The 23,006-nt window shown below is 44.1% G+C and overlaps 1 protein-coding gene across 8 annotated transcripts in view; it reads left to right on the forward strand.

Annotated features, from left to right (window-relative positions):
• The window catches only part of DSCAML1 (DS cell adhesion molecule like 1), a 107,500-nt gene that overhangs the window by 42,723 nt on the left and 41,771 nt on the right, over positions 1 to 23,006 (forward strand). For 4 of the 8 annotated variants that reach the window (XR_005556482.1, XM_039341811.1, XM_039341809.1 and 1 more), the window contains exons 4-7: positions 17,354 to 17,500; positions 20,264 to 20,542; positions 21,286 to 21,561; positions 22,286 to 22,582. Coding sequence is in view for 7 of the 8 variants with exons in the window: in XM_039341811.1 (XP_039197745.1) it covers positions 17,354 to 17,500; positions 20,264 to 20,542; positions 21,286 to 21,561; positions 22,286 to 22,582 (999 nt within the window). In the remaining variant the exon portion in view is untranslated. Of the gene's footprint in view, positions 1 to 17,353; positions 17,501 to 20,244; positions 20,543 to 21,285; positions 21,562 to 22,285; positions 22,583 to 23,006 lie in introns of those variants that run through there. The other 4 variants (XM_039341813.1, XM_039341812.1, XM_039341815.1 and 1 more) reach the window with 3 other exon arrangements.

Consider the following 23,006-nt stretch of genomic DNA (forward strand, 5'->3'; position numbering starts at 1 on the left):
CCTGCTGAGCAACTACTAAAAATGTAAGTAAAAGAGGGCCAGGGGTGGGAGGTCGTAGGCCGGCGGGCGCAGGGAGGGTTGCTGGCGCGTGTGGGGCCCGGCGGGTGCCTTACTTCCCTTGGGCTGGGCCATTGCTGCCACTTGCCAGCTACGCCTCAGCCGGCGCAGGGGGCGGCACCACGCATGCACGACGCTCCCGGGCAGGGAAAGTCCTCGACTTATGACCAGTTGGGTAGTCCTCGACTTACGACCGGTTGGGTAATCCTCAACTTACGACCGGTTGGGGTCACAGCATTAAAAAGGTTGAGAACCACTGCTCTAGATCTTGATGCTATCATCCCTCTGCCAACACAGCCTAGGACCACACGGGGGTTTTGGAAGCTGCAGCACATTTCTGACTCATATACATTCAGGGCACCTAGATCCCTCTCAACTACTGTTGAACCAGGCCTATCTTGTATCTGATTTTTCCTGCCTAAGTGCAGGACCTTACTTTTCTCACCACCAAATTACATCTTGCTGGATAGGGCCCAATGCTCAAGTCTGTCAAGCTCCTTCTGAATTTTGAGTATTTTCCAAAGTGTTAGCTATTCTCCCCAACTTAGTGTTGTCTGTAAACTTGATGAGAACCCCTTCAAGCCCCTCATGTTGGTCATTTATGAAGATATTGAAGAGCACTGGGCCCCAGACAATACCCTCAGGATCCCAACTGCATACTTCCTTCCACGTAGATGTGGTTCCACTGAGGACCATACACTGAGTGTGGTTGGCCAGCCAACTGCAGATCAATCTGGTGATGATACTTTGTATCATACATTGTTCTATCTCATTAAGAAATAGGCTGTGGTCTACTTCATCAAGTGCCTGATTGAAATCTAAGTATGCCATATCCACAGAATTTCCACTAATTTAGTCATTTTATCAAAGAAGAAAGTAAGGTTTGTTTGGCATTATCTGACATCTTTTCCAGCATTTCCCCAGCCCTAGTAAGTCCTCGCTTTCTGTTTGGACAGGTGAAATCCATGTGGGGGAAATGGTCTCTTAGATACTCATTGCTCCACAATGAGGATAAGAGTGACCATCCTCCTTTCATCCTCTTCCAGTTGTTGTGCCTCAGTTGTGCTTACAGCCCCAGGCCATGGCTTACTTATTTGTTGAGGGCCTCATATTATCAGCCAACTCTGGCAAGATTCAGAATGCTTTTGAATTAACAGGCACTCCATCTTGCTCAGGTTGAGTCTCAGCTTGTTTTTCCCTGATCTTAAGTCTGACGGATTCCAATCACAGGATCAGGGTCTGCATAACATCTCCCATTTGGCCTGTTGAGGACCTCTCACTCTGAGCTGGATGGCCTCTCCCCATGGTTTTGTGTAGATGTTAACAGATCTATCAAGCCCTGAAGACTTGGGGAGCCTCCAAAGAGTAGGGAAGCTACTGTGGGAGAAGAGGATGTCTCTATGGCAGCGGTTCTCAACTTGTGGGTCGGGACCCCATTTGGGGTCGAACGACCATTTCATGGGGGTCACCAAACAATGCGGTCCGCCATTTTTCCCCCCTTTTCCTTAGCTGTGCTACTCCCTTTTATTCTATTGGCTTTTGAAAGCCAATAGAATAGACTCACTTGAATAGAGTCTAATTCTATTGGCTTTCAAAAGCCAATAGGAATTGTCCAGGCTGTCTCTGCCCTGCTGAGCCTGCCAAAAGTCTGCAAACGGTGCTGCAAGTTGTCTGCAGCGAAGGCGAGCTGTCTGGAAGCTTCCACCCCTCCCTGCTGAGCAACTACTAAAAATGTAAGTAAAAGAAGGCCAAGGGTGGAAGGTGGTAGGGCGGCGGGCGCAGGGAGGGTTGCTGGCATGCGTGGGGCCCGGCAAGTGCCTTACTTCCCTTGGGCTGGGCCAGCTGGTGGCTCAGCTGGTGGTTGCCCTGCGCCATCGCTGCCGCTTGCCAGCTATGCCTCGGCCGGCGCAGGGGGTGGCACCATGCATGCACAGCGGTCCCGGGAAGGGAAAGTCCTCGACTTACGACCAGTTGGGGTCGCGGCATTAAAAAGGTTGAGAACCACTGCTCTATGGCCTGCTTGTAAGCACCCAAAATAACTGGTTGTCCCTTGGCAGAAACCTAAGGTTGGATTGGGATGTTCTTCTGGTGATGGGCATGCTGGGAAGGAGGGCTGGGACTTCCAATTCAACTACCAGTAGCTGCCAGCACCTTGCAACTGTGGTGGATTTCCCCCAGCCACTTTATCCCTTGAGCAGCAATAGAATGCAGAACAACAGAGTTGGAAGGGGCCTTGGAGGTCTTCTAGTCCAACCCTACTGCTCAGTCAGGAGATCCTATACCATTCCAGACAAATGACTGTCCAATCTCTTCTTAAAAGCCTCCAGTGACGCAGCACCCTCAACTTTCAGAGGCAAGCTGTTCCACTGGTTAATTGTGCCCATTGTCAGGAAATGTTTCCTTAGTTCTATATTGCTTCTCTGTTTGATAAGTTTCTTCTTGACTTTATGTTTTGATCCCCCTCTTCTTTGTGGCAGCCTCTCAAATATTGGAACCTGAAGCAACTGCTCCAAGGGTTGTGGCGATGCCTCCAGTTCTAGTGGAAAGCCATGATGGAGAGAGTTTTCCTGCTCCTGTTTGCCACTGTCCCATTCTCAGCTTTGGATAGGAAAGCCCTTTGCTGCCTCCAATGCTGCAATAGTCACCTTGCTCTCCAGCTGTTCTCCAGATGCCTCTCAGGGGTCTCTTCCTCAGGGGTGGTGGGGCTTTCTTCTCAAGCAGTTTCCTCCTTCTCTATCCTCGTCCCCAAAGCAAGGCCCAAAGCTCCCGTGACAATCTAGAAATAGGTGAAATAAACAACTCCCACACCAGATTTCAAAGTTAGAATCAGCTGGATAACAAGTTTCTTGGAATGGGACAGCTTGGCACGGCCAGCTCACTGCCACTGGCTCGCCACTGCTAAGTCGCTTCTGCCAACTCACCGCCACCAAGTTGCCGCAGAACAACTCCACACAGCCAACTCGACATGGGGACAACTTGCCATGGGTAGACAGAGGGAAACCCAGGTGGGTGAGCAAGCGAGCGGGTCGGTGGGTGGGCAGAGCACAGAGCAGTGGCAGTGGCTGGGGGCATCCCATTTTCACACACTCCTCTGCCTCCCCCGCTACTTCTGCCGAACACTGGGCTGAAGAGGGCTGGGGGGGGGAACAGGTGATGGGATGCAGCGGCTGGGGGCATCCTGTTTTCATTTTCATTCATTGAGCTGAGGTGGCGCAGCAGTTAGAGTGCAGTACTGCAGGCCACTTTAGCTGACTGTGTTCAGCAGGTCAGCAGTTCAAATCTCACCGGCTCAAGGTTGACTCAGCCTTCCATCCTTCCGGGGTAGGTAAAATGAGGACCCAGATTGTTGGGGGCAATGTAAATATATATATACATTGCTTACTGGTGTACACCGCTTACAGAGTGCTCGCACTTAAAGCAGTATATAAGTCTCATAAATAAATATAAATAAATAGATAAATATCACCTGCTTCTTCAGTCTGGGGCTCAGCGAGGCAGTGATGGCAGGGTGTGTGAAAATGGGAAGCCCCCAGCTGCCATCCTCACTGTGCACTCTGCCCACCCGCTCGCTCAGCTGCCTGGGCAGGTCTCCCTCTGGCTGTCCGCATCAATTTGTCCCCATGGCAAGATGGCTGTGTGGAGTTGTCCTGCAGCAACTTGGTGGTAGTGAGTTGGCAGAGGCGACTTGGTGGTGGTGAGCTGGTAGCAGTGAGCTGGCCATACCAAGTTGACTGTGGTGAGTTGTCCTAGACACCAAGTTTCTCCTCTCTCCCTGCTGCCATTGTCCCCAGTCTGCAATATCAGTGGCCTGGACTCGAGCCATCCTTCCAGCCTTTTTTCCAGCCTCTTGCAAGTTTGCCTTCCTTTTCCTCAGGCTGTTGTGCTTGCGACTGGAATAGCTGTGATGGATTCCACCAACACAACACCTACACTCCTCTCCATTATCATAAATATTTAAGAATAATTGAATAAGCATTCATTCTGCATCTATTTCTGCTCCATTTCTTCTGTGGCTGCTCTGGGCTGGTGGCTAGTCTGGGTAGCAGCTGGCTGATCTTTGGGTCTTCAGGGCTGCCCAATAGCATCTTTGCCCATTGGCAATGTGGCCAGCATGAGCAGAAAGAGCTGCTCTGGGTCTGGCACCTTAGTTCTGGCATTGAGATAGAACTCAGTTTGATTCTACTGGAATCGAAGGTGCTTAATTAAACTGCCTGTGAAGACATCTGCAAAAAGAGTGATGATCTCAGGAAAGCTGTCTCTCAGAAGCCCCATGGAATCTCTGCACTTAAGCTTGGGCGGTGGTGTCACTCAGCGAAGGTCCTGCCCTCTTGGATTATTCCCTACCAATCCCAGAATAAGAGTCTTAACTTTAATTGCATTCCCTTTGTCCGGCTGTGACATTCTATTAGGGAAAGAAAGCTTTTCCTAGTGGCCCATTGATTATTCAGCCAAGTCTGATTAATGGTCAATAGCTTATAGCTTCATTAAGCATCAAGACCTTTTTTTACATAAGCAAGGAATATGAGAAAAAATGGGAGCAGGCTGTACCATTTAGAAATGCCCTGAATCCTATAGCAGATTTGGAAAACTAACCATGTCATTTATGTGTGAGGGGCACCCTTTGCCTACCTCCCTACCCCATCAATCCTTCTAGGGCTGGCTGCCTTCTAGGGAATGGTGATCTTATGGGAAAGGTGTTCTTTGAGTCTAATCTGGATGGCTTTTTCAGGCATGTGGTCAGGAAGCCCAGGGCTGTGGGTTTCTTGATGTCCCTTTAGAAGGCCTTTGGCGTATCTTGCCAGACAGGGCATTCTCCACTACAGAGATAAGGTCTTGAGAATGAAATTTCTCTCTCTTCCCTCAGCTTTTAGAAGGCTGCGCTTGGATGATTCTGACATTCTGGAAAATCTGGTCCAAACTTCATTCTAATAAGAAAGTGTCTATTTGGTTTAAAATAAGAGGAGGAAGGAGAATTAGGTATGTTCACTGCCCCGAGTTATTTATAAAAATAGTAAAGGTGAGATGAAACATAAACAAATAAACACTTTGCCTCTCATGTTCCATGTCCAGCATTTGTATGATTACATTGGAAAGATTGGAATGAAAATGGAATTTTTGTGGGGAGGAAAGGAGGAACTATTTGAATCTGTTCTGGAGCATATTTCCACAAGGCTTTTTGTGATAAAAGTCATAGCTAAAGACACTTGTATGTCTTTTTGGCTAGTTGTCCCACAAAAGCCAAAATGAACTTTTATGCTTTTGCCCATCATGTATCTCTGTAGTTTGGGGTTTTGCAGGAAAAAGATGTTTATCTTATAGTGTATTCTATAGAGATGTCATTAATGTGCAGAGGTAGCTCTAACAAACCTGTCATCTGCAGTGGCTTTTCTGAAAGGAACCTGTTCAAGTTTGGTGGGGAGCAAGTTTGAGGTAGGAAGAAAGATGGATATGCCTCATGTTCTTTCTGTGTTTGGCCCTTGATCTTTCTGGGACAAGAAGATTCAGAAACTATGTGAGAATTGGGAAATGCAGAAAAATTTTCCACCAACCTCCATAACTTACGATTGAGAATATTTTCCATCACTAGATTGTTGACCTGATGGCTAAGGAGGATAAGATACAGTAACATTTTGATACTGAAATAAACACAATGATGGTTTCTTTTATTATTGTTCTTCAAGAATGGTGACCCTCTTTAGTTTTAAAAGTGTGATTCCTTTGCATCCAGAATGAGAGATTATACTGTAAGCTGGCACTTTTTACATTTCCTGCAGTTTGGAAATAGTGGCTCTTGTTTGTCCATGTTGCCTTTCCCGCGACTGGAGCTGGGCCTGAAGTTTCTCGCTAGAAAGCTCCTACTCAACTAATTCACCTTTGCATTTCTGCAGTGCGGTCTCCCCTTATATTGTCCATTGGAAATCCACTTTTTGGTTTTCTGATCAACTCAGATATAATGCCTTTAAAATAAAGAATTATAAATGAATGGTTTAGCACCACTAGAAATGATGCTTCATTTCCCATGGAGAACTTGAAGCAGCTGTTTAACCATTCAGATAGTTGTGGCTCCCTGAAAGCTCTCCAGGAGACAGATGCTCTCCCTCAGAATGCAGGGAGCATTTGCTGCATTCCTATTGGAAGACCCTCACCTCTAGCCAATCCTCGCTGGGGCTTCTCTCAGCCCGTGAGCCTCTCGGGACTCTTCTTAAGGAGGGGTGCCATTCAAGCAAACTCCTCACCACCTCCCCTGTCCCATTGGTGGCCAGGGTTTCCAGGACAGGGGATGCTCTGGGGTCAAGTTAGAAATCAGTAGCGGTGGACATTTTGGACTTTGCATTCAGGCTTCCCAGAGTGAAGTAATGAACTAAGCATCTTGAGGCTTTCCACAAATCCTGGTGGGAAGTTAACCCTGGCAAGGAGCAGAGATTTACATAGTAAGCAGGAAAAATCATTAGCAGTGCTGCTAGTGTCCTGCTTAATTAAGACATACAGCCTTCGTGTGGGCAGGAAAGGGGGGGGGACAATCTCTATTTATGGTCTGTGCAGAGGCATCTGTCAGGGAGAAAACACAGAGCTTGTTAGTGTGCAGAAGATGTCGCTTGCCCTGGATTTCAGCAAGCCCCAATTGCAGTCATTTTTCCCCAAGCTGTTGTAATGGCAGCAGTGAAGAGAGTAGATGGAAAAATAGCAAATATTATTTTTAACCTGTTTTGTACTCCAGATTGCTTCTTTTTTTCAGGAGGCAACAATTCTGGAACATCCTTAAGACATTCCTTTTTCTAGGCCTAATACTTTATAACTATAAGGAGTTCCTTCTTATTTTATGTCTGAGAAAATGTGTTCCTTGGCTGTGTGGCTTATTTTTAAATCTACAGATGGTTTTGGCTTCTTCTGCCCTCAGCTTTTGCTGCAGCTTTCCACCTCAGTAAACTGCTTTCTAATTTAGCCAGAGGCTTAGAGCAACTGTGCTGTCATATTTGGTTGTCCATTCTCATCTCCTTTGCATGTTCTCATTCCTTCTTTGATAATGAGCAGCTAGAGTGCACATCTGTGCTAGCTTGCTCACTTTGTAATTCTTGTCCTGTCTGTAGAAATAATGGTGGAAACTCAGGGCCAGAGCTTGCCACATGGTGAATATCTTCTGTGGAACCATGTTTGAGGCAGGGATATACTTGAAAGAGGGCCACAGAGATCAGGGACATTGGAACCACAGAAGGTGAAGGTGATCTAGCTAACTAACTGTAATTTTGAGAACTCTAGGAGCACCAAAGATTGGAGGAGAAATAACATTGTTCTAGTTTTTTTTTTTAAAAAAGGAGGAAAGTAGACTCAGGAAACTATTGTTTGACAATACCCAGAAAAGATAATCAAGCAATAGGGCTACAAGCCCTTCGGAAGAAACAAGGTAATCACCTTGTTTCTTCCGAAGGGCTTGTAGCCCTATCTAGAAGCCAGCATGAGTTTCTTAAAAATTGATTGTGCCAAACTAATCTTGCTCCTTTTTTTTTTTTACATTCATAGACAAAGGGAATGAAATGGATGCAGTCCACATAGACTTCAATAAAACATTGGTTAAAGTTGACTGTAGACCCCATTTCCATAAAGTAGAACAGTGCAGGATGGATGATCCCACTACCAGGTGGATTTGTTGTTAGCTGTCCATGGTCCTTAATGGATCTATGTCTACAGTATGTGAATATCCCAGATGCAGTGGGATACCTCGGGGTTCTGTCCTGGGTCCAGAGCTCCTCAACACAGACAAAGGGCTAAAAAGGTTTGTTGGAGACATGAAGCTGGGGGGGGGGGGGAGGTTAAGGGGATTGCTAATACCTCAGAATTGGGGTTCATATTTGATAGATTTGAATATTGGGTCCTTTAAAGTAGTTCTGTTTTCCTCAGCAATAATGCTTGTGAGAAGGATGTGGGAATCCTGGTAGACTGCAAATTAAACCTGAGCAGCAGTGTGTTGCAGCTGCCAAAAGAGCCAATACAGTCTTGGGTTGCAATATCAGAGGCATAATGTTGAGATTATGGGCAATGACAGTTCCACTCTACAGTTCTAGTCAAACCACATCTGTTGCCAGTTTTGGTTACTACAATACAAGAGGTGACTAAGGACCTGGAAAGAATGCAGAGAAATGCAACAAAAATATATTTTTTTAATTGAAAAGTTTTATACAAGTTTTTAACAATATCCCCCCCAAGAATAACCCCCCTCCCTCCTTCCCCCTCACTTCCCAGAGCTGGTTACAGGGTTACAAATAAACAAGCAAATTCTAAATAAACTTATCCAACTATACAAATAACAAAATCAATAATGTGCTTTAACCCAAATACAAAATAAATTTAAGCAAATTAAAAAAAACAAAAATAACAATATAAGCAATTCCAAATTAAAAACTAAAAATTATTCATAATCTAAATAATACTTTTTAGTCCCATATCAACTCTGATCATAATTTATCCATTAAATCCCATATTTACTCTGCATGTAATTTTCTCCACGCCGAGGTGTATATTTCTTTTAAACAACCATTCATCCATAATAAACACAACATTAACCCAACCAACAAACTTACATTCGATAAACTTGGCTCTTTGCTTTTTTTCCCCACCCCTAGGTAAATTAACCCTCCTACTTAAGAAGTTTTAGCAAACCTTAATCACTAAAATTCTCACCAACAGAGATCATTAAAATTTAAATTCTTTTACATCTTTACCCATAACATCTCATAATTATTTTTATACACTTTAAATTAAAATGTATAATATATACTCCCAAATATTTAAACTTTTCCACTAAATCAACACCTTCTATTATTCTTTTTCTTTACATCTACATACTACACAAGTCATTCACTATTCCTTTAAAACATACTAAATCAAACTACCAGTTAAACTAACATTTATTGTTCTTTTTCTTTACATCTACATATTACATGAATCATTCACTATTCCTTTAAAACATCTTCTATCTCAAAAAACTACTACAAAAGTTCATCATTTCCTTTTCTTTATTCCTTCTGCTGTTCTTTTTCTTTACGTCTATAGGCTGCATGAGTCATTCTCGGTTTCTTTAAAAAATCTTCTGTCACAAGAGACTGCTGCAGAGATTCAGCCTGTATGTCTCCTACATCCAATAACATAGCACCTTCAACCGGCTGCTCTTCCAACTTTTCTTCTATTATCTCAGGTCGTGAAGATGATGGAGAGCCCGCCTTCAAAACAAAAATGTAAAAATCTTTCGCCTTTGAAATTGTATTAAATCTATAATATATCCCGGCATAATTCACCACTATTCCAGCCAGTATCTCCCATCTGAACCGGACCTGTCATTTTTTAAGCTCATCAGCCAAAAAAGAAAAATCCTTTCTTTTTCTAAGAATTTTTGAAGGTATTTCTTTTAAAATTATAACATCTTGTGCTGCAATTTGAAATCTCTGCTTATAAAAAGCCTGTAAAATTTCATTACAAAGTGATATCCTAGAAAAATAAATAACCACGTCTCGTGGCAAATTCCTTTGCCTCGCAACCCTTGAATTAACCCTAAAAACTTTTTCCGTCTCTCTCAGTATTTCTTCAGGCTCAGCCCCCAAAATAAAAACTATATCTTTTACCACCACTTGTCTCAAATCCTCTTGCGTATTTTCCTTCATTCCCCTTATTCTTAAAACAAATTCCATGTCTCTATATTGTAACATAGTAATTTTATCCTGTATTATTTCCACCTTATTTTCTACTTTGTCAATTCGATCTTCCAGTTTTTCAAAATTTTCCACAGCATCATCAATACAATCATCCAGACGCTCTATATGACCAATGAACTTTTGAAACACAAACACTATGTCCTCTCTCATTTCCCTGATTTTATTTTCAAAATATTCCTCCATCTCTTCTTTAATCTGTTGTACCATATTTCCCAAGGCATCCTGTAAATCTTTAAGTGTACATGTTGATGATGATGGAGAAGATGGTGGTAACTTAAACTTAGCTTGCTGAGCTGTCTGCATTACCGGGAAGATTGAGGCTTTAAAAACAACAGAGGCTCCGAGACGCTTTGAAGCCATTTTATTTTTAAAACCACTCGTTAAAAAGTCTGCTAAAATCTTATAAAATCAACAAATACCAAAAAAAAAAGAAAAAAAGGGGAGGAAAAAAAAAAAGACAAAAGCCCCCTTAAAAGAAAAAAAAAGATTCTTGCATTTTATATAAATACAAAATCTGTTACATTGTTCCAAATAGAAGTTCCGGTCCTTTCACTCAAAGAATCAACATCTCAACGCCATTTTTCACTACTCTTAATTGAAAAAAGGAGAAGATAAATTCTTTTCCAGAGTTAAAGTCTCAAAGTAATCACCATTTTAATCTCTTCTGGTCAGCTCTGTCTGCTTTAAATTTTACTCACAAATTCATTTCAAGCGCAGATGTGGAAGCAGTGTCTAGCTTTGCCCTGGAGAAAAATCAGGGCAAAGGCATCCTGGAATGTGGAGAACACCTCAGACTCCGTGGGAGCTCTCACCCTCTGACCACCAAAAAAGAAAGCTTTGGGGTCTCGGGGAGCTCTACCACTATCTGAGGAAAGCTCACCTCCTCCCCTTTTCCCGGGGAGAGAGGTTCCGAGCCGCGAGACAGCTGTTGCTCGCTCTCTCAGCAGGCTTTGACACATCCCAGGGCGGACGGCTTAAAAAAAAAAAGCCGCCATCGGCGCGGCCGTCACCACTGGAAGTCCACAACAAAAATATTGAGGGTTGTGGAGCCAAGTCCTATGAAGAACTCTTAAAGGAACTGATATTTCTTCCTATGAAATCAAAATGATTTTCCTCACAGTAGAAAAGACTACGGGGACATGATAGCGGTCTTCCAATACTTGGAGATTTGTCACAGGAAAGGGTGTAGATCAGGCCTGCACAAACACGTGACCTGCCAAACAGCCTTGTATGATCCACGAGTGTTGATTAATAAAGAATAAATCCGCTGTCATCCTGGAAGTCATGCTGCTGAGCATCTCTGAGCCTCAATGCCATTGCCAGCTCCAGCACAGCTGCCAAACAGCTGATCAATAGACCAGCTATTATTTGTGGCTCCAAAGATTTTTAATTTATTGAAGTTGCCTTTTCTACTCTATGAATTGTGTAGGACTGGTGTAGATTTTTCCTCTTTAGTGACAAAATCTAATGGGTGGGAGCTCTACAGAGATTCAAACTTGAAAGAAGGAGAAACTTCTGCTTATGAGAGCTACTCTGCAATCCTGTGGGCTTTGCTGCAGGAGGGTTTCAAGCAAAGGTTGGCTAGACTTTTATTTGGGATGTGCTGAGGATTCCTGCCCTGGACTCTGAGCTACTTTGATTCTGTGATTCTCAAATTCCAGGACTTCCCTGTTGAAGTGGAGGCTCTGAGATGGTCAATCAATCCTTTGCTAAAGGCCCCTTTCCTAGAAACCAGTGGCTGCCCCAATGTGGAGCTGCCTTTCCTTCCTCGCTTTTCATTCCTGGCTCCTTCTCAGCCCACTTGGGCAGCCATGGAGTTACAACCATGGCTCTTCCCCCCCCCCGCCTTTTCCGGGGGGGGGGCTGCTGCAAATGAGGAGACACCTTTCCCAGAATAATAAATTGGAGTTGCACATGGGTTTTTTTTGAGAAATGTTTCCCCCTTATTTGAAAGAACCTTTCTTTTTCTGTTTCTTTCATTTATAATTGTCCTTCTCTCCACCAGAGTGATTCAGAGTTTGTGCCTTGAGCGGGAAATTGGGAAATTGCTATGGAGCTCATCAATCCTTGCATTTCATTGTTGTTTCATGGAGAATGCAGACTGGGGGATCCTCTTCTAAAGAGGAGTCTTGGATCCTAAAAAGTTGTTTTGTATGTATCCTAATTTACAGCCCAAATGTTGGAGATACGGTAGTTTGGATGCTACTTATTTTCATATCTGGTGGACTTGCAGAAATATAAAAGCTTTTTGGATTAAGATTTGGTGGAACATTCAAAAGATTTTTAGGAGAAAGATAAAATTTACTCCACAATTATTTTTATTGGGTGTTATTGTAGATTGTGATGCTAAAGAAACTAATTTGATGTTGAATTTGATAACAGCTGCAAGGTTATTGGTAGGGCAATATTGGAAAAAGGATTGTTTGCCTACTATAGAAGAATGGACAAAGTCTCAAATTTAGCAGAAATGGCTAAGATTTCTGCTTATTTGAAGGATCATTCACAAGAAAGATAAATTTCGGTTTGGAGAAGATGGATAGATTATATTCAGAATAAATATGGGACTAAAAAGTTCCATTTACTTTATGAGTAAATTTTAGAGTATTATTATTATTAATAGTTTACTATAGTGGAATTTTTATTAGTTTTATTACTATTTTTAGTATTAATATTTTTTAACAATTTGGATATTGTATTATTCAAGAATTAGGATATTAACTTGTTTATATTATTATGTTTATTTTTAATTTGTTTATTTTTATGTTAAAGGGGAGTTAAAGCGCATTATGGACTTGGTTATTTACATAGTTGGTTAATGTTAGAGTATGATTATTATATTTGTTACCCTGTACTCAGCTCTGGGAAGTGGGGGAGGGAGAGGGGGGGGTTAGGGTGGGTGGGTTTTGGGGTGTATATTGTAGCTTTTATAAAACTTTTCAATAAAAATAAATAAATAAAGAGGAGAGTCTTCGTTCTCGGGACCAGAAGCAAATTCTTACTTAGTGCAAAGCAACCAGCTCCTGCTGGTATCGGAGCCCCTCCTGGTGCAGGGAGGTGTTTCAGTTGGCCCATCATCCAGACAGAGAAGCCATCTGGAGACGTCTCTGCTGCAAGCGATGGCTGCTGAACCTGAAGCTCTTCTCAGCTTTGTGTTCCAAAGGCTCCTTCTTTTGTAGCATTTGGTGATGAGCCCCCCCCCCCGGGTTTTCTTTACAGTACCACAGTATCTCACATGGACTTTTGTTCCTGCTCTGGCTTGTTCCTTCTTACGTAGCCACAGATTTAGGGTAGCTTTCAGCCTGGCAGTGCTTAGTTAGCAGCTTAATAGTAACCATGTAGGCCAATTGTACTTATCTTATTCTGAAGTTGCAGAGTTATTTGCCCTCCTCTTTTCCCACAGACTGCTGGGTTGCAGAATGTACAGGATGGGTTGCTGTTCATTTTCCAGGAAGAAGAGGAATTCCTTTGTCTTTAAAAGTTAGGGAGGGGTGTGAATTTTTCTGAACTTCATATTCAGGGTGGGTGAGGTTAGTCTCTCTCTCTCTCTCTCTCTCTCTCTCTCCCCCTCCCTCCCTCTCTCTCTCCTTCCTCCCCACCTACCTGTACCTGTTTCCTTAAACATTTTCTAACCTAGGCAGAATATTTGTGAAAGTGCAGTTTCCTGAATGCTGGATTTTTGGAATTAGAGAACTTCAGGGGGAGATAGAGCATGATCTTTTTCCAGGTTCCATCTCATGGGGCTTTGTAGTACATTGCAAAATCCAGATATTGGAAGAGTTCCAAGAGATTCTTAGGAGTGGAGCAGGAGTGGAGTTGCCCAAGGTTGATGAAACTGAAGTGACAAACCAAGAAGTCTTGCTTAATAATCTGGGTATAATGAGGGTGGGGAGGGAGGGAGACCACTATGCCCAGTCAAGCCTGTTCTCTGTTTCATGGTTTGAGATGCATCTTGATCAGATTTTTTTGTTCATTAGCATGAAATTTGATTTGTTCCACATTTTAGTGGGAAAAAAAAGAATCTAACTGGAAGAAGAGACATGGGAGACTATGGTATTTGGGAAATAATAGGCTCAGCCATGCATGGATCCCTAAAGCAGGTAGAGAATTTGTATCTCCTTTTTGCCTCTTAGCTAGGATGAAGATGGGAACACTCTGCCTTAGTGGTGGAAACATTCCCTCACCTCCAAAATTGAGTTTCTTTCAAAACTGCAGACGTAGAACCCAAACTCTACTGGTCAGAATTTGCACGGAGACTCTGCTTTTGCTCTGTGCAAGTCCAAGAAGGAAAGCTTTGAGGGAAATCAGCCCTCTAACCTGCATCTCCCTTGTTAAATCATTTTCTGGGAAATGGTTCTTTGGTGCTAGACTTGCACCCCTTGTAAAAAAAGGTTTAATTTTTGTTTTGGGGCAAACTCAGCACCTTTCCTAAAAGGAGCAGAGAGTGATGGAAGAGCAGCAGTGATACCCACTTCTCTGAGAATGAGATTAAATTGCTGAGGTTGGTTGCAGGGAGGCAGAATTCATAAGAAATTCTGTTTCACTCCCTACCATCTTATAGCCTGCCCATATCTATTCAAGGACTTCCTGCCTTTCTTCTCCTTAGCACCCATCCTGACCAAAATTGCAGCCACTGAGTGGTAGTTGGGGAGGGTACCCAGAAAAGGTCTCAGCATAGAAACTCCAGTCCAGCCAAGAAGTTGACATGTTCCTGCTCTGCCACTAGACGAAATAATAATTTATATACCAGCCTATTTTATCTTGAGTCTGGGTGATTCACAATCAAATGACAAATACGGACAAGGTTCCCTATAGCTGGATCAGCCTGTCCCAGAGAGTCACATTCCTACAGATTCCATTCTCCCGCTATCAATTATTTTAGCTTTTTATTAATTTGTTAATCTGTTTGGATTTGGTATCTACCAAAAGATACCAATTTCATTCATTCTGGCAAGAAATCTTCCTTTTTGTTTCTTCTGCATCTTTCAGCTTTTGGTTTCTTTGGAGCCTCCTCGATGCAATGCTGACCCAACAAGCCATGAAAAATTGGTAGATTTTCCTTCCTTCTTCCACTGAAAAGGGCAGCTGCCTCTATTTCAGGGACTTCAGCCAGCGTGGAGTTGTCAGGGAAGCCTGCCTGAATTTGTTGTGACTGCATAGGATGCTGGTTGTCCCCTAGAAAGTTTCAGATTGAGGGTCAGGATTGCCAAAGGCTAGTGGCTGTGCACATCCCTTTTGTGGATGAGGAGTTATCTAGCTCTTTGCAATGTGTTCCAATGTGGTAACTCAGACAATCACTGCTCTATTATGCCACAGGGGTCGGCTCCACTCTGTTGGGTGCATGAAATGTTATTCTAGTTACAAGTAAAATACAGTATTGGAAAGAGAAGAAAGGAGGAAGCACTGAGAAGGGGTGACATAAAATGTAAACAACAGAGTTTATGTATTAATTCTATGCAAAAATAATTGCAGCATAAAAGCTGCATTTTACCAAAATCCTGTCTTGCCTGTTTTCATCTCTGGCATGTGTGGTTTGTTGGCAGGCCAGGTAGGATGCCCTCCAAAGAGCCCAGCCCCTGTTAACTCCTCCCCCTCTCGCTTCCCTTCTCTCCCCCCCCTCCTCCTCCTCCTCCCCCTCCCTATTCTCCCTCCTTCCCAGGAAATCCATTTAAATGCAATTCTATTCTTCAGTCCTCTCCTTCATGCATGTCTAATGAATGTCAGAGAAAATGCTATTACAATGCAGCCAAGTAGGATCCAATCTTGTAGAGTGTCTACAAGTCATTTGGCGAAAACCCTGGGAGCGCTCCCAGTTTTATTACGATGTAATTAGAAATAAAATCTCATTGCCATAGTTGAATGAGGGATGGGTGTTAATCCTTTAACCGGGAAAGATAGAGCTGTACTTAGAGAAGAGATTAAGGGCAGGAGTCTGCCAGCTTAGGCAGGCCTGGTGGTTGAGGGACGGTGAAACCCCCAAGCCTGATGGGGAAAAGGTTTTTATGAATGGGAGCCTCCTTTCTTTGTATTTGTCATTCAGGATTTGGCGGTGGGTGGACTGAAAAGGTAAAACTCTCACAGTGTTTTGGTTAGGTTGAAATAGTTGAAACCAGCTCTTGGCTTGGTGAGCTGATAACCAGGCCATCAGATAAATTTGTGTGAGTTTTTGAAAATGGTTTCTTAAGCCTCTATGAAATGACCTAGCTACTGATTCAGCTGGGGAGAAGGCCCGTCCCTGGAGATAGCATAAGACTGGCACCTTGCTAAGGGGGAGAGACAATGAACCCTCCCTGGCCCTTTGGGGCACAGCCCAAACACAGAGCAGTAGGTGGCCAGGATCCTCCTTTTCCGCCCTCTCCACAGGAAAAGATTGACCCACGATAACAGATCTGAGGGCCCCTCTGGGCTGGCGGCAGAGCTCAGATAGCAGTTCCCTTTTCAGCCTGTTGGCTTAAAGGACTTCTGGCTGCTGATGTTCCTTTCTTTTGGGGAGGATCTGCCCCCACCCCATATTTCCCAGAGTAGGGAATCCTTTAGCAGGCTCTTTGTTAGTGCAGCCTCCTTCCCCCAAGGCCTTTTCCTTCCTTGCAGAATATAAGATTCAATGCTTCTGAAAAGCTACTCCATCAATTAAATGTGCATACAAATTGGACAGGGGAGAGCAGCCATTTGCAAAGCAGTGGTTGCCTGTTGCCATAGCAACTGCCTCTCCCCCCCACCACCAAATTCTGAGGCAGACAGGCTCCAGGCTGTTGGTTCGCAGGCAGCTGGGAGAATCTGTATTCTTTGTCCCCCTTCTCTGGCCCCCCCTCTCCCCAATTCCAGACTGATGACTTTGAACTTCAACCCATGGCTTGTACTGAGGATAATTGTAGTCCTCCAGAGAAAAGGACCTTGCCAGGGTACATCTCTCCAATGTTGGGATGCCCTGGGGAGGAAGCTGGTTTTGAGCAATGCTTTCAGCTGGGGATTGGCTGGGCAAGTGGGGACTGCTGGACAGCTGGAGCCCATTCCCTCCAGGCTGCAGAGAAACTTACCCCTCTCCCTCTGATGGTCAGTGACCAATTACATTTCATTGCATTCCTTGGCAGGGCTTCTCTGCCAAAGTCTCTTGGTGGATGGCCCCTTGCCTTCACTTGCCAACACAGTGGTGTGGGTAAGTGAAGCACACCTTATTGCTGGCATCTCATCTCCAATGTGTGTCTATACTTTGTACCTGCACAGACACATGCAGTGTGTGGATGAGATTGCAGACAAGTATAAACTGCTCTCTCTTTCTGACGGGCTTAACCAGAATGTTTGTTTTAGTCCTAAAGCTATTTAAGACACCTCAATATCTAAGGAGTAGAAATAACTGTTAATTTGGGGGCTTAACCAGATTAATTCCCACTTGCCAGAAGGAAAAGTCCCCTTGCAGTCTGGGCCTTGGCCCCTTTCTGGGATTCTGTTGCCCTTTGCTTTCCAGTGGAAGAGGTTAGAGCCTGCAAGATGTCTCCTTCTGTTGTGTTGCTGCTGATTCCCCTCTGCACTGATTCTTTTAGTCTTCAGGGACCTAAACATGCTGACATTACACTCTTTTCTCTGCTCTCTTCTAGAAAATAGGTTTTTCATTACTTTCTATGGTGGATTGTACATATCAGATGTCCAGAAGGAAGATGCCCTGTCCACCTATAGATGCATTACAAAGCACAAGTATAGTGGGGAGACGCGGCAGAGCAATGGTGCCCGCTTGTCTGTCTCAGGTAGGTGTTGCTGGGTCATTTGCCAGGGAGTTGGGCTAAGCTTTTGGCTTGCTTCAATGGGCTCCCAGAAGGGAGAAGCAGGGGTGGCCATCTGGAAGCAAGGGTTACTGAAGAAAGATTAGCCTATGGCAAAGCCCGAGATTGTCCTTGAACACTTTCCTGAGTTGGGGGGGGGGCAGGCAAGGATGTTTGTGGCTTCTGTGGAGCCCTGCTGATGTGAGGAAGTCCCCCGGGACAGGAAGGCCTGCCCACAGCAGCAACATGCTTCTTCTGAAGAACTATCAATATGAAAAGCAGCCTGAGAGCCAGCAGTTCTCGGGGCTGAGGACCTGCCAACAGCAGATTCCTTCACTGGAGAGGGGGTTGCACCAGCTGATCTGTAGGATCTCTTCTGATCTTTCCATTTTGTGATTCTGCTTAATTTCAAAGCCACCAAACAATGCTCAAACAGTTCTTAAATGTATAGGAAAAACAGGAAGAAAACACCCTGGATTTGAACCAGTGGAGCAGGCAGTCAGGTGCCTGCTAGTTTGTAGCTAAGATCATTTTCTAATCTATCTGTGTCTCTTTCTGTTTAATCCTACTCAAGAGAAACAAGGTAGGAGGTCTAAGTGCTGGTCAGGGGAGTCTGAACATCGGTCTGTTTTCTATACTGGACAGAAGTGTTGGGGTTAGCACCAAGTGAGGCTTAACACCCAAAATGGAAAGGAGACTTACTTTGGGACAACTAAGGAAAAGAAAGAAAAACAAAAACAGGGTGGTACAAAAATACTTTAGTGCTTCTTGAGTTGTAGGAAACAGGGCTTTCTTCTTTCTTCCTCCACTGAACCTGCCCATCTACTCAACCTTCAGCTGCTGCAATCGTTTGGGGCAGCGGAAGAAAATCTGCTTCTGGCTAAGCCTGAGCCTTCTCCCCTCTTGCTTACCAGCAGCAGAAGCTTCATGGATACTGAGGGGAGAGCCTGGAGCAGCTTATCCAAGCAGCTCCAGTCTTCCCACTCTGCCCAGTGAGGGGAAGAGGCTTTTCCTCATCCTGTCTAGGCCTAAAAGAAGCCATTCAGTAAATCCCTGCAGAGAACAGGTCTGTGGAAGTGCTGGGCTCTTGAAAGGTCAGCTAGACAAGAGACTGTTCTTCTAATTCCTTTGCCCCCATGCCAAGTTGCTTCGATCTCCTTTCTTCACATATCTTGAATAACAAACTTCTCATCTCCCACTGGTCAAGATTGCAGAAGGCCCAACTCACGATTTTGGTCACCTGTTTTTCTTTTGGGACAGTGTTGATGTGATCGGTATTGGGGGTGTAACTGGGGGGTCCTTTGTTGTAGTCAGATCATTCTCTATGGGCATCAGTATTATTTGCAGACATTCCCTAATGCAGGAAGAAGGATCTATTTGATTGGTCCATCTCAGGAATTTGGTAGATCCTGTTAGATTCCAGTGGGATTCCAGGCTTGTTCTTGAGACTTTGATGGCTTAACTAATACACCTTAGTCTGTCCCTGGAAGATGGGGTAGCAATGACCTTGGATCAGATCATATCTCTGCTTCTGGATCCTGAAAACTCTGTGGTTTTCAGAGGTGCTCCAGAGATAACTGGAGTGCACTGACAGAAAACAAAAAGTGAGTGAGACATTTATTAAGTACAACCTTGTAGTGATGAGTGGCAAAACATGCTAATTTCTCTGCTCTTACAACATCCACATATAGCCAGCTGGTGGTCCACAGTTGGTCCAATATGCAGCAGCACAGGTAATTATGAGCAAACGATGGTACACCCATGTAACATCTCTGTTTTGTGAGCTTCATTAGCCCAGGGCTGGGTTATTTGCAAGACCCCACTCTCCATTTGTGTCTGTCAAGAGTTGCTTTGGATAGTGAAATGGTTGGCATACTAAACAAATGAACAAAATTCCATGAATAGGAATATGAAAAACTAGTTTGCATTCCCTTCACAAAATAATACCATCTGATGACACCTAGAAGGGATTCTCTATTAGCACCTGCACTTTGGAACGTACCCTCCCCCCCAAGATTTTGATGGTCTGACCCTGCTGGCCTTTAAAGTCTTTAAAAACTAGATTTTCCTTCTCAAGCTCTTGGCTGATACATTGAATGAACCCATCTGGAAAAAAAGTCATTTCAAAACGAGATGGAGAGGCAAATAAATTTAATAATTAAAAAAATTAAAAAATTAGTTTAGGGTTTTAAATATGTTGCATTGTTGGCCTTTATATATACTGTTTTGTATTGTATTGCCTTTTTATAATTATTGTTGTTTTGTTTTTAATCCCATGCTAGTCAGCTGGAGGTGAATTGTCTGATTTGGGTGCTCATACAAATAGTTTGTTTAAAGGGAAAGAAAAAAAATTGGTATGCGGCGTCATAGAGATGGGATCCAGAGTGCTCTGCGTCAAATTTTCTACTGTTTTGCGCAACTCGGGAAAGCTGCTCTGCACATTTCTTTTGGATAGCAGGAGCGGAGTCACCCCTATTGATATCACTTTCATCCGGAGCAGTCACTGAATATTTGTCCAAATGGCCACAGGCCAACAAGAAGGCCCAGAAGATTCTACTTTTAAGTTCTGCTGGGCGAGAACTTTAAATCGATGTCCATCACTTGCAGAGACCAGGGAGCCAATTCAGGAGGAGAGACAAATTGCTAAAAGGGCTTGAGAGTATCTTGCATCGTCATGCACTGCATTCATAGAATTTGGACTGGGGCTGGATTGCCCCACCTGAATTCAGTTTTTTTCTCTGTTCTCAGACCCTGCAGAGTCCATCCCAACTGTTCTAGACAGTTTCCAGATCCAGGAAGCAAAGATGGGGCAACTGGTGGAATTGCCATGCATTGCCTCTGGATACCCGAATCCTGCCATCCGATGGGTAAAGGATGGAAGGCCCCTGCCTACTGATAGTCGATGGACCAAGCGTATCACAGGCCTGACGATCAGTGGTTTGCGGGTGGAAGACAGTGGGACCTACATCTGTGAAATCACAAACACTTTTGGGTCTGCTGAGGTCACTGGGACCCTGACAGTAATAGGTGAGTGGGTGAAGACTTAATTAATTCTCAGATGCTGTGTAATAAAATACTTTTACTGGGGGGGGAGGATAGAAGAAAGAGCATGGAGGTGCTCCAAGATCTTCCATATTTTTACAGAAAATGCACACCTGGGGGACCCGGCTGCTTGGGAGACTAGTAACCTACCCATATTTATGAATGAAATGTAACTTATTCAGGATGCAAAACCAAAATTATTCTGAAGAGCTCCAGAAGGGTGTCCTGTGTGATTTTCCAATTAAAGAACAAATGCATTTCCACTGAAGTCAGCGAACTTATTTAAAGAACATTGACCATTGGGGCAAATCCCTTCAGATTCACAGATACAGTTGGGGAACCGGCTGTCTATAACTAACTACTGTAGGAAAAGGATCTTGGGGTTATAGTGGATAATTTAAATAATATGGTGACGTCACATAGCTGTGAAAAATAAACTTTCAAAGACCTGATCCATCAAGAGGAATTCCCACAGCAATTGTTGTGGGTCAGGTGATCATCTTGCTCTAAGACTCTGGAAAACTTTGATGCATTTTTTCTAGCCAACTAGATGTCTTTTTCCTGACATTCCCACTTCTTGGTTTCAACTTTGTGTTAGCATCTCTGCAGAGAAGCCATGGATGATGGGATTGGGAAGAGAGGTTGGGTTGTCTGATAGCCAGACAAAGATGGCTCCTATTTGGATCTCCTCCTATCTTTAAATGGGTTGTACTCTTTATCTTTCACAGAGCCACTGCGGGTCACCCTCACACCAAAGAAGCTAAAGACTGGAATTGGAAGCACCGTTATTCTCTCTTGTGCGCTTTCTGGCTCACCAGAATACTCCATCCGTTGGTTCCGCAATACAGAACTGGTGGTTCAAGATGACTTTGTCTCCATCCGGGGAATCCACAATGAGACGCTGCTCATCACAGCTGCCCAAAAGAGCCACTCAGGGGCCTATCAGTGTTTTGCCACTAGAAAGGTTCAGACAGCTCAGGACTTTGCTGTGATTGTCTTGGAGGGTGAGCATCCAGCCCTGGAGAGGGGCTTCTAAGCTCCTGGCCTAGTCCTGGGTTTATTCTAAAGAAGGAGAGATCCTGAATCAGACCGTTGTTCTGCCTAACTGAGGCTCCCTGTTTTGCTGAAGTGGTTCTCTGTGGAGAGGGAGAGGGAGAGGAAGGGTGGAAGAGAGAGAGGGGGGGAGAGGGAGAGAGAGCTACAATGCAGTTAGGTTGTGCAGTGAAGCTGAATGACAGAGCATTTAGGGTGGGCAAAGGCCTACCTTCTTCAAGCAACATTTAAATTAATGGACGTCGCTACCCCTGAATGTTCTGATAATGAAGGGTTAGAACTAAAAAAGAAAAGTTGGGATAATGTTTTGTAATCTCTGGTATAATAAGAGAAAAGGGAGGTATGTTGCCTGATGGTCCCACTTTTGAGTTTCCAGTAAATTCTCATTTACTACAAGGAAGAAAGGGGATCATTGGGCTGGAAGCTGTCGAACAGGGCGGGGAGGGCTTTAGTTCAGCAAGGCTAATATAGTTTCACAATGTATTTATTCTGTAAAAGGCTGAGGGGCCTACAAAGTTATGCCCTACTCTTTCCAGGCTTTCGGGAATGTTTTGAGATTTAGGGCTTGAAATGTGGTGCTTCAACATTTTTCAGTCCTCCTATTGTTAAAAAGATGCGCTTGGATGGAAAGAACAATTGTGTTGATCCACCATTCTGCTGTGTTCTCTCTCCTAGATGGGACCCCCCGGATTGTCTCCTCCTTCAGTGAGAAGGTGGTGAACCCTGGTGAGCAGTTCTCCCTGATGTGTGCAGCCAAGGGAGCCCCTCCCCCCACGATCACTTGGTCTTTGGACGATGAGCCCATCCAGAGAGATGGCAGCCACCGCACCAACCAGTACACCATGTCTGATGGCACCACTGTGAGCCACATGAATGTGACAGGCCCACACATCAGGGATGGAGGCGTCTACCGATGTACTGCGCGGAACTCGGTGGGCAGTGCCGAATACCAAGCGCGAATAAACGTAAGAGGTGCCTGTCTACTTTTCAATATCAGTCTAGGCTCTTCTTGCATTGTTTTTTGTTTCTGGTTGGTTGTACTGTTTGTTCTGCCTTGTTCCCTTACCTTTGTGTGTAATTTCACCATAGGATGTCCTTTAGCAGAGCAGAGGGTGCTGGGGGAGAATGCAGATCGCACCTGTCCAAGCAAAGCGTGGGTAGACTGTTGCCCCCATGGGACCTGGGTGGGAGTGCAGAAAAGGCGAGTGGTGGTGGAGATGGAGCTGAATTCCCTTCTGATATGGCAGAGTGCCATTCTGCGCACTAGCCCTTGGCAAAATTGGTAATGTTAAGCCAAATTGCACCCCTTCCCTTTTTATTTAAGTTTAAAAATGGTGTGCCTGCTTTTCTATCCTGAATCAGAGGCATCTATACCAGTTAGAGAAAGCTGTAAAAT

This window comes from Crotalus tigris, unplaced genomic scaffold, assembly GCF_016545835.1.
Source record: "Crotalus tigris isolate CLP2741 ecotype Arizona unplaced genomic scaffold, ASM1654583v1 scf7180000017771.5222438, whole genome shotgun sequence".
Taxonomy (NCBI): Eukaryota; Metazoa; Chordata; class Lepidosauria; order Squamata; family Viperidae; genus Crotalus; species Crotalus tigris.